Source organism: Nerophis ophidion, linkage group LG28 (genome assembly GCF_033978795.1).
Source record: "Nerophis ophidion isolate RoL-2023_Sa linkage group LG28, RoL_Noph_v1.0, whole genome shotgun sequence".
NCBI lineage: Eukaryota > Metazoa > Chordata > Actinopteri > Syngnathiformes > Syngnathidae > Nerophis > Nerophis ophidion.
The window spans coordinates 27002465-27014834 of NC_084638.1; the positions used below are offsets into that span (position 1 = coordinate 27002465).

A 12370-nucleotide genomic window follows, 5' to 3' on the forward strand; every position below is an offset into this window, starting at 1 on the left:
GGAGCGTGATCACTTTTGGATTGTCAACATTTATTTTGCATTATTGACTTTGTTAAAAGGATGATTTTTTTCGCTAACTAAAATGATGTATATATTGTTGCATTATTCACCAATAAAACGATACATTTTTGATCCTGTGTTTTATTCTGATGATAATGAAAAATGAAGTAAAAGGCAAAGTGAATGTGAAAGTATAAAGCTACTCCCTCTGGCCGACACGTCAATTGATCGTGCGGTAGCCAAAAGTCAGCAGTAGATGGCAGTGCAGTGTTGTAAAGCAGTGCTTCTCAAATGGGGGTACTTGAAATATGCCAAAGCGTACGTGAGATTTTTTTTTTAATATTCTAAAAATAGCAACAGTTAAAAAATCATTTATAAACATATTTATTGACTAATACTTCAACAAAATATGAATGTAAGTTCATAAAGTGTGAAAATAAATGCAACAATGCAATATTCAGTGTTGACAGCTAGATTTGTGGACATGTTCCATAAATATTGATGTAAAAGACTTCTTTTTTTGTGAAAAATGTTTAGAAGTAAGTTGATGAATCCAGATGGATCTCTATTACAATCCCTAAAGAGGGCACTTTAGGTTGATGATTACTTCTATGTGGAGAAATCTGCATTTAGAATTAAATCACTTGATTATTTTTCAACAAGTTTTTACTTATTTTTATATCTTTTTTTCCAGATAGTTCAAGAAAGACCACTACAAATAAGCAATATTTTGCACAGTTATACAATTTAATAAATCAGAAAGTGATGACATAGTGCTGTATTTTACTTCTTTATCTCTTTTTTTCAACCAAAAATGCTCTGACAAGGGGGTACTTGAATGAAAAAGATGTTGACAGGGGGTACATGACTGAAAAAGGTTGAGAACCACTGTTGTAAAGTCCTACATATACTACCATTGAAAAGTTGCTGGCCATACAAACAAAACGCAAAACAACCTTTTTTTCTTCCTGAGAACTTTTTTCAAAAACTAAAATAGCGGAGATTTACTCTTTTTTTTGTCATGTTTATTTTCATAGCTTCTTTCAAGCCAGACAAAGGAAATACGATTATTTTGCCGGATTCACTACTTGAGCTAGTGATATACGACAAAGCTTTGAGTCTTCTGCGCAGAACCGTCTTGTAACGTCAAGCGTGCCAACTGTCGTAAAAGCACATCGGCGCAGAAAGCCGCAAGCAGGACGCTAATAAGTCTGTCTTATGATTTGCTCTCCAGTTTGACATATTTACGTCGTATAAAATACACATTTGATTCTAAATTTAAGGACATAATCGTCTCGATGCGCTAGAAGCACTTTGCTGGATCTCGTGTTCGTTTATTGTTAGTTAGCTTAGCTTTGCTAGTTAGCTTAGCGTGTTAGCTGCTAACAGAAGACACAGAAGTTATCAACACATCGCTAAGTAGAGATCAAGTGTGAGAGTAAAGTCTTGCAATTGTGTGAAAATGTCTACATTACACATGTTGAGAGCGTTGGTGGACCAGCGACTAACTGCTGCCGTTGAAGAAATATTTGTCGTGTTCGAAAGAACGATAGCAGAATACGAGGCGGAACTTTCTAGAACAAAAGAGGAGAACAATCAACTACTGGACGCTGTTTTCAAGAAGCATCAAGTTGTGTTACTCGGAACAGGTTTGTTGACTTCTTACTCACACACCTTTAATCACTTTATATTTGACTAATAACAAGAAAATGACATTTGGAATATATCAGTCCAAGTATTACCATGAATTGGTGAAGGTGGACCCCGACTTAAACAAGTTGAAAAACTTATTGGGGTGTTACCATTTAGTGCTCAATTGTACGGAATATGTACTGTACTGTGCAATCTACTAATAAAAGTATCAATCAATCAATCAATCAATCAATCAACCCGTTCACAAGATGTAGAAAAATTATCAAAGAGGATCTGATTTTTTTTTTTTTACTTTGCCCATCATTCACAATCCTAATGCAAGACAATAACATGTTTTCTTTTTTATGCATTCTAAGTCGTAAACCAGGCGTGTCCAAAGTGCGGCCCGAGGGCCATTTGTGACCCCGAGCTAATAAATACTATACTAAAAATGTAAAACATAAAAAAGTGTAATAAAAGAGTAAACAGTGACATGTAACAAGAAAAAGTTGCAATGTTGACACTAATAACACAAAGCTGCCATGCGGACTGTTATTGACCTGCTGAAGGCTACAATTACTTCACTGGAACTATTTCACTTTCAAATATTTTGGGGGGATAATATTGCATATTTTGTGCGAAACAAAGTTTTCTTTCACAAAAAGGGCATCAAACAAACAAAAAAGTGTGAAAAAAAAGATCAAATCTACTAATCAAGAGATTGTTAAAAGTAAAAAAAAATATAAATATACTTTGGCTTATTTTCAACACGTATTCTTTTTTTTTATTGTTATGAATTATTGACCTATTTAGGGTTCCAATTACTTCACGTCAAATATTCCTCTTTGAAATGTTTTGGGGGAAAATGTTGCATAGCTTGTGTGTTTGCCATATAAATAAGGGTGTTGACTTAAAGGCCATAAACATAAAAAACTCCATTTAAGAAAATGTTTTAACGACAGACAGACCTGAAGTTGATCTCGAGATTCAAGCGTTAAATGAAAAAAAGGATAATTTATGACTTATTTCTAACATTTTCATGACTGAGACCCTTCCGGAGACCGGGAACCAAACTTGAGGAAAGCCATAAAGGTTAAAAAAAACCCACAACTATTGTATTGCTTTTAAAAAGGAAAAATATCAAAATGGCCTCCCATGCTTTGATTTTTCAGTCTGCGGCCCACAGTGGAAAAAGTTTGGACACCCCTGTCGTAAACAGACAAAATTCTAACAATGGAGTCAAATCAGTTCATTCTCCTGAAGGAATCAATAAAGTACTATCTATCTATCTATCTATCTATCTATCTATCTATCTATCTATCTATCTATCTATCTATCTATCTATCTATCTATCTATCTATCTATCTGTCTATCTAATACCTCTATTCTGCTCACTAAGCCCCTCAAATAAGAATTAATAGATCAATATAATATACCGTATTTTTCGGACTATAAGTCGCAGTTTTTTTCATAGTTTGGCCGGGGGTGCGACTTATACTCAGGAGCGACTTATAGTCAGGAGCGACTTATGTGTAAAATTATTACCACATTACCGTAAAATATCAAATAATATTATTTATCTCATTCACATAAGAGACTAGACATATAAGATTTCATGGGATTTATGGATTAGGAGTGAGAGATTGTACGGTAAAGTTATAGCATGTTCTATATGTTATAGTTATTTGAATGACTCTTACCAGAATATGTTAGGTTAACATAGCAGTTGCTTATTTATGTGTCGTACAACCTACACTTATTCAGCCTGTTCTTCACTATTCTTTATTTATTGTAAATTGCCTTTTAAATGTCTGTTCTTGGTGTTGCGTTTTATCAAAAAAAAATTCCCCCCAAAATGCGACTTATATATGTTTTTTTCCGTTTTTATTATGCGTTTTCGGCATGTGCGACTTATACTCCAGAGCGACTTATACTCCGAAAAATACGGTAGTAACAATAGGTTAAGATTTGTCAGTGTGCGAGGTGTTACCCAGTTTACCCTAGGGCAACAACTTTAATTTATGTTTGATGAAACGTGATTATGTGCATGCGTGTATGTATGTATGTATGTATTTGTACTTGTATAAGAGCAGTATGTGTATATGTGTACAGTGAATGTATATGTACAGTATGTGTATGTTTGTACAGTGAATGTATATGTGGATGTAAGAACTGTGAGTATGTAGGTATGTACTGTATTTGTGTATGTATGTATGTATGTTTGCATGAATAACGGTGTGTGTGTGTGAGTATATGTGTGTTTGCATGTACAATATATTTGACTCCCAGTGTGTGTGGGAGCCAGAGTACAGCCTCAGCCACCCAGAAAGCCCAACCTAAACAGCAGGTGTGGTGCCCAGGGAACCAGGGACCACCGGCCCCACACAGCCAGGCCGGCCGGCGACAGGAACCCCAGAGCCAGGCCCACCATGCCGCCCGGAAGAGCCAGCAGCAGGCCGTAGACAAGGCACGGGAGAAGCATGGGACAGCCAGCCCTCAAGCCAGCGAGATACCACACCCCACACGGGAAGAAAGGCGAGACGCCCCTTTCGGGGGGCTCTCTGAGCCCCCGCCACCTGGACGGACGGAGACCAGCCAGCGCCAGTCAGCCCAAACGCCAACATGCAAACAAGAGACATTAACATCTCCCCCACCAAAAGACCCCACCCCCCAACCAAAACCCGCACAAACACACCAATGCCCAAAAAATAAAAATATAATAATAATAAATAGATATATAATGGATAAAAGTGTCTCCTCCACTTCCTGCAGATCATCAAGGACCAGAAGCTGCTGATCATCGTTGGCAGCATGCTGCTGATGGACTTGTGCATCCTCTTTTGCTGGCAGATTGCGGACCCGCTGGAGGAGTACAGCTTGGAGGTAAGTGAAGACAGTCACACAAGACACTCCCACCATTGCATTTGGAGCACCAGCAAACAAAATGTCCGCCTCGGGTCTTTGTACCATCTGCCTTCTGGTGGTGATTATTTTTGGGTTGGGATATGAGCTTCCCGTCCTGATCCCTTGGCCAGACTTTTGCCAAGCTGGCAAAGACGCTTCGCCAAAGAAGTGCAAAATGGGAGTGAACTCCCCACTCGGATTGCGATGCTAACATAGCTTCTGCGCCACATGTTAGCGTACAAAGTCTCTGTGCCGCACGTTAGCATCACTTGGGACTGTAACAGAACATGAATGCAAAAATGTTCTACCAAACACGTTTTTGTCTCTTTTCTAAAATGGGAACAAACTTCACACTATCAAATGCTAACATTGCTTCGGCGTAACAAGTTAGCATAAAAAGTCACTTTCTCTGTGACGCATGTGAGCATCACTTGGCACTGTAATAGAACAGGAATCCAAAAATGTTTGACCAAACACCCTCAGCGAGGTCTCTGCCCGGGAATGGCAGGCCACCAGACCGCTCCGGCTTAGGAGGCAATGAGAGGTGCGCCGTACTCCCGAACCCCAACCCCCCATGCATGTGTACAAGGCCCCCAGGGTGTCTACTGTGCAGTTAAAATGAGTAGGCCAGCCGTTACAGCCGACCTCCAGTCCCTACTGATGTGTGAGTGAGATGTGTATGCTTGTGGGAACTAATAATGTCATTAAAATTGGGGGACATCAAGGTCATGGTGGGTCCCAACCAAGCCGATCCCCCCCAAATCTTAAGTGTCTAATATGCAGCTAAGGTTGAAGGATGGACGAGCAGGGGACAAGACAGGAGGACTGGAGCCCGATAGGAGGAATCCTCATCCCCCCGCCATGCCTCCCCGCCGGACAAATTCCCCAAAATCTTATATATGTGTGAGGGTGTGTGCTATAAGTAGGAGGAGTAGAGCTCCACCGAGGCCGCCAACCCACCAACCCCAACTCATTCACAGCCAGGCCAATCCAGCCACCGGACGTCCACCCCGGCCAACCCAACACCCCAACGCACCGCTGACCAAGCTCAGTGCCGCAGCCCCATACAGCCGCAGACAGCGCCGGGGAATGAGAGGCGAGCGGTACGCAGCTGCCCCACTCTGGGGAGGAAACGACCTGCAATCCGGCGTGCTCTAGACCCACCACCAATCCGACCGCCCCAAAGCATACCCGTAGATCCCAACTATATCTGCTCCGCTAACTCTGGGTCACAGCTTGTGCCTGTCAGCAAGTGGAGATGTTGACCTGTTCAAGATGGCGGCCCCACAGCCTGTCAGTGCCAATAGGCAGTAGCATGCACAAACACTTCATTGCACCTGTCAGTCAGCAGGTGGAGATGTTGACCTGTTCAAGATGGCGGCCCCACAGCCTGTCAGTGCCAATAGGCAGTAGCATGCATAAACACTTCATTGCACCTGTCAGTCAGCAAGTGGAGATGTTGACCTGTTCAAGATGGCGGCCCCACAGCCTGTCAGTGCCAATAGGCAGTAGCATGCATGAACACTTCATTGCACCTGTCAGTCAGCAGGTGGAGATGTTGACCTGTTCAAGATGGCGGCCTCACTGCCTGTCAGTGCCAATAGGCAGTAGCATGCATAAACACTTCATTGCACCTGTCAGTCAGCAGGTGGAGATGTTGACCTGTTCAAGATGGCGGCCCCACAGCCTGTCAGTGCCAATAGGCAGTAGCATGCATAAACACTTCATTGCACCTGTCAGTCAGCAGGTGGAGATGTTGACCTGTTCAAGATGGCGGCCCCACAGCCTGTCAGTGCCAATAGGCAGTAGCATGCATAAACACTTTATTGCACCTGTCAGTCAGCAGGTGGAGATGTTGACCTGTTCAAGATGGCGGCCCCACTGCTCGTCAGTGCCAATAGGCAGTAGCATGCACAAACACTTCATTGCACCTGTCAGTCAGCAGGTGGAGATGTTGACCTGTTCAAGATGGCGGCCCCACAGCCTGTCAGTGCCAATAGGCAGTAGCATGCATAAACACTTCATTGCACCTGTCAGTCAGCAGGTGGAGATGTTGACCTGTTCAAGATGGCGGCCCCACAGCCTGTCAGTGCCAATAGGCAGTAGCATGCATAAACACTTCATTGCACCTGTCAGTCAGCAGGTGGAGATGTTGACCTGTTCAAGATGGCGGCCCCACAGCCTGTCAGTGCCAATAGGCAGTAGCATGCACAAACACTTCATTGCACCTGTCAGTCAGCAGGTGGAGATGTTGACCTGTTCAAGATGGCGGCCCCACAGCCTGTCAGTGCCAATAGGCAGTAGCATGCACAAACACTTCATTGCACCTGTCAGTCAGCAGGTGGAGATGTTGACCTGTTCAAGATGGCGGCCCCACTGCTCGTCAGTGCCAATAGGCAGTAGCATGCATAAACACTTCATTGCACCTGTCAGTCAGCAAGTGGAGATGTTGACCTGTTCAAGATGGCGGCCCCACTGCTCGTCAGTGCCAATAGGCAGTAGCATGCACAAACACTTCATTGCACCTGTCAGTCAGCAAGTGGAGATGTTGACCTGTTCAAGATGGCGGCCCCACTGCTCGTCAGTGCCAATAGGCAGTAGCATGCACAAACACTTCATTGCACCTGTCAGTCAGCAAGTGGAGATGTTGACCTGTTCAAGATGGCGGCCCCACTGCTCGTCAGTGCCAATAGGCAGTAGCATGCACAAACACTTCATTGCACCTGTCAGTCAGCAAGTGGAGATGTTGACCTGTTCAAGATGGCGGCCCCACAGCCTGTCAGTGCCAATAGGCAGTAGCATGCACAAACACTTCATTGCACCTGTCAGTCAGCAGGTGGAGATGTTGACCTGTTCAAGATGGCGGCCCCACAGCCTGTCAGTGCCAATAGGCAGTAGCGGCCTATTCAAACGGGAAGAATAACTTTCAAAATAAGAGTTGGGTAAAAGACTAAACACACCCTCAGCCATCGCAGGCCACACAAAATGACTCGGCTGGCCACATTTGGCCCACCAGCCTTGGGTTAGAATTTAGTCTTATCTTGTTTTACTACTTTACAACTTGAGCTAAATCAGCGGTGATCATCACTTCCTGTCTCCTCCATGTGTAGCTTTAGCATGCTTAGCTGCTCCTTCTTTACTAATCTGTGCATTTGCAAAGTTGGAAACTTTTTGCGAAACTTCTAAAATGACATTTCTCTAAGTTAAGGCAGCTCAGAAAGAGTACAGTAAATACAAAGTTCTGCCCAAAATTACTGGTATTTTGTTGTGATAGTTAAAATTTCACAAAAAGTAAGTAAGGAAAAAGCATTGCTTTTAATGTCATACAGTGTGTAAGTACATGAATATAGCCCATGTGACATACTCCGCTACAGTAGATGGCAGTATGCACCTTTCATGTCATTGCTGCAAGCTGCCCTTAATATGTGTCCCCTCCCCCTAGAAGCAGCCTCAGTGATGTTAGCTAGAGAACTCCCGCATAAATAGAGGAACGCGTGGGACTGCCACTCAGAGCGTGGTGAGAGACTGTAACTGAGTGCGCAGCCCCAAACCTTTCTCCTCATGAGCAAAATTGAACTCTGTCTCTGCCTGATTCCTTGCTTTTTGTCTTTTTTAATAGATAGTTCAGTGTTTGAACCTGGCTACAATTTATTTGTGTGTGGCTGAGTCAAGTAAAATAGTATCAAGACTCTCGTTGATAAATCATGCGGGCAAGGTTGGATTTTATCATTCAACTTTGCGTCTTGCGAGGACGCATCCATGTAGACAAACAAGGACTAGGACCCGACATCTGCCATTTAACTAACTAACTGACTAACTATTATTCAACCATCTCCGTGTTTGATTGTTGTCCTGTTGTCGGTTGATAAAAGTCCACAACCATGAAATACTCCCAGTAAGATTTTTCATCCATCCATCCATCCATTTTCTACCGCTCATTCCCTTTTGGGGTCGCGGGGGGCGCTGGCGCCTATCTCAGCTACAAACGGGCGGAAGGCGGGGTACATAAGAGCTATAAATGATTGAGATATTGTAGTTTGATGCATATATTTGATTGGGCCGACCTCACATAGTTGTTGGCACAACAGCTGCAAAGTAAAATACGGTAAGACCTCATTTGTTCTGCAGACGTCCAGCGGGTGTCAGCGGGGAGTCACCAAGAGGAGTGGCACACCAGTGTGGGACAGAAGGAGCTACAGACCCCCTTCCACATTAAAGAGGAGCCGCTTCAAAGTGAGGAGGACAGAGGGGCGGAGGTTGTAAGTCAACACATGACAGAAGCTGATGGAGAGCATTGTGAAGATATCAAGTCGGAACCAGACAGCATCTTTGCACCACTGTCAGACATGGACCACATGATGTCAGACTCCTCTGACCACAGTGACCACATCCAAAAACCTTTGGAGAGTAAAAAGGACTCTAAAGAGGATACGAGACATCACACTAACAACAAACACTTTGACTGCTCTGAATGTGGGAAGTCATTCCGACGGAAGAGTCTTTTTACAAGACACATGAGAATACATACTGGAGAGAAACCTTTTACTTGTTCTTTTTGTGAGAAGAGTTTCTCCACAAAACATTACATGACCACACACATGAGAATACATACTGGGGAGAAACCTTTCCCATGCTTAGTGTGTCCCAAAAGATTCTCCATAAATTCTCACATGACCAGACACATGAGAACACACACTGGAGAGAAACCTTTTGCTTGCTCTGTTTGTAAGATGAGTTTCTCCACAAAACATTACATGACCACACACATGAGAACGCATACTGGAGAAAAACCTTTTACTTGCTCTGTTTGTAAGAAGAGTTTCTCCAGAAAGCTTGACATGACCACACACATGAGAACACATACTGGAGAGAAACCTTTTACATGCTCTGTTTGTAAGAAAAGTTTCTCCACAAAGTCTCGGATGACCACACACATGAGAATACATACTGGGGAGAAACCTTTTACTTGCTCTGTTTGTGAGAAGAGTTTCTCCAGAAAGCTTAACATGAGCAGACACATGAGAACACACACTGGAGAGAAGCCTTTTGCTTGCTCATCTTGTGCTAAACGATTTAACACTAAGTATGGAATTATATCACACATGAGAACACACACTGGAGAGAAGCCTTTTGCTTGCTCAGCTTGCGCCAAACAATTCAACACCAAGTATGAAATGATATTACACATGACAACACACACTGGTGAGAAACCTTTTACCTGCTCTGTTTGTGAGAAGAGTTTCTCCACAAAGCAAAACATGACCACTCACATGAGAACACACACTGGAGAGAAACCTTTTACCTGCTCTGTTTGTAAGAAGGGTTTCTCCAGAAAGCTTGACATGACCACACACATGAGAAGACATACTGGAGAGAAACATGAGAAACCTATTGCTTGCTCAGCTTGTGCTAAACGATTCAACACTAAGTATCAAATGATGTCACACATGAGAACACACACTGGAGAGAAACCGTTTAGTTGCACTGTGTGTGACAAAAAGTTCAGGTTCAAGAATCAGGTCAGTAAACACAAGTGTGTAACAGTCATGGACACTGCAGGGATTTGAAAACACTTAAAGGCCTACTTGAATGAGATGTTCTTATTTAAACGGGGATAACAGCTCCATTCTACGTGTCATACTTCATCATTTCGCCATATTGCCATATTTTTGCTGAAAGGATTTAGTAGAGAACATCCACGATAAAGATCGCAACTTTTGGTCGCTAATAAAAAAGCCTTGCCTGTACCGGAAGTAGCAGACGATGTGCGCGTGACATCACGGGTTGTAGGGCTCCTCACACCTAAACATTGTTTACAATCATAGCCTCCAGCAGCAAGTGCAATTCGGACCGAGAAAGCGACAAGTTCCCCATTAATTTGAGCGAGGATGAAAGATTCGTGGATGAGGAAAAAAAAAAATTAAAAAAGAAAAGGCGACGACTCCAGGTGACGGCAGTGTGAGCGAATCAGTTGTTATTAGACACATTTACTTGGATCATTCTGGAAAATCCCTTATCTGCTTATTGTGTTAATAGTGTTTTAGTGAGATTATAAAGTCATACCTGAAAGTCGGAGGGCTGCAGTGAACGCCAGTGTCTCTGAGAGAAGCCAATGGAAGCCAAGATCACAGCTGCCTTTTTGACAGCTACAGGAGGAGGTCGCATCATCCACTGAAGTCTCCGGCAAGAGCCACCTTAATATAACAATTTCCCATCCAAAAAGTTGCTGGTTGACGTAGAGAAACATGTTTGCTTGACCGCTCTGTGTTAAAGCTTCACAACAAACAAAGAAACACCGGCTGTGTTTCGGTGCTAAAGGCAGCTGCAATCCACAACTTTCCACCAACAGCATTCTTCTTTGACGTCTCCATTATTAATTGAACAAAAGATTCAGCAACACAGATGTTCAAAATACTGTGTAATTATGCGATGAAAAGAGAGGACTTTTAGCGGTAAGTGGTTGCCGGGGGCTAAGATGTCCCCTCCAACCTGAGACGTCACGCGCACGCCTCATCGTACCGAGACGTTTTCAGCACCACACTTTGCAGGAAATTTCAAACTGCAATTTAGTCAACCAAAAAGGCCGTATTGGCATGTGTTGCAATGTTAAGATTTCAGAAGTCTCCTGAAGAAATAAATAAAGTTCTGTCTAATATAAGCTATCAGACTGCGTGGTCGGTAGTAGTGACTTTCAGTAGGTCTTTAAACAGTGATTGTGCTAAATGTACTTTAAAAACACAGCATGTTTAATAGGAATGTATATTTCATGTTGTATGTGGGGGGGGGCACAGGTCCAGCGGACATATTACAATATCATGTTAGACCCACTCGACGTCCATTGCTTTCGGCCTGCCCTAGAGGGGAGGGGGGGGCTTTGCCCACATATGTGGTCCTCTCCAAGGTTTCGTCATAGTCATTCACATCGACGTCCCATCATTATTTTATTTTGATCTTTTATTTTTTTTCTCCCCCTCCCTTGTTTACCTGTATCTCACCTTTTTTGTAAGGGGCGCCGGAAGCCGTCAGACCCGTCAGCGATTCTGTTCTGTCTCCCTGTAATTTTTGTCTTATCTTGAATGGGATTGTGCTGAAAATGTTAATTTTCCTGAAGGAATTCTCCTGACAGAATAAATAAAGTACTATCTATCTATCTATCTATCTATCTATCTATCTATCTATCTATCTATCTATCTATCTATCTATCTATCTATCTATCTATCTATCTATCTATCTGTCTGTCTGTCTGTCTGTCTGTCTATCTATCTATCTGTTTCCTTGCCCTTATGTGGGCTCTGTACCACGGATGTTGTTGTGGCTTGTGCAGCCCTTGGAGACACTTGTGATTTAGGGCTATATAAATAAACATTGATTGATTGATTGATTGATTTATCATTTACCATTGAGGTTCATTTTAGCATTTTTTAAATTGAAATCGGAGGGTATATGTTATGGTTTGACTAAGGGAGATGAAGGCAACAGACACCAAGGCGAAGTATGTACAATAATTTATTGTATATATATATATATATATATATATATACCGAAGGCCTGGAATAACCTACAATGGAATATTCAACTTCAAACCCTTGTTACATTAAATGAGTTCAAAGCTTCCGTGAAAGGATTGCAGTCTACCTTGTCTGTATGCACATGTGTCATACATATGAGCAAGTTTTAATGTTGTAAATGTGATGTTTTATGTGTTGTTTACTGTTTTTAATGTAACCTTGCTGCTGCTCCTCTTGGCCAGGTCTCCCTTGGAAAAGAGATCTTTGATCTCAGTGGGATTTTACCTGGTTAAATAAAGTCTAAATAAAAATAAATGAAAAATGGT

General features: G+C 42.6%; 1 protein-coding gene across 1 annotated transcript; it reads left to right on the forward strand.

Moving 5' to 3' along the window:
* The first annotated feature begins 1164 nt into the window (after positions 1–1164).
* LOC133545070 (gastrula zinc finger protein XlCGF57.1-like) lies at positions 1165–12026 on the forward strand. Its single transcript, XM_061890381.1, has 3 exons — positions 1165–1649; positions 4405–4515; positions 8665–12026. Exons 1-3 carry the CDS (start codon positions 1463–1465, stop codon positions 10101–10103), a joined length of 1737 nt encoding a protein of 578 aa, XP_061746365.1. The 5' UTR covers positions 1165–1462; the 3' UTR covers positions 10104–12026.
* The last annotated feature ends 344 nt before the right edge of the window (positions 12027–12370 follow it).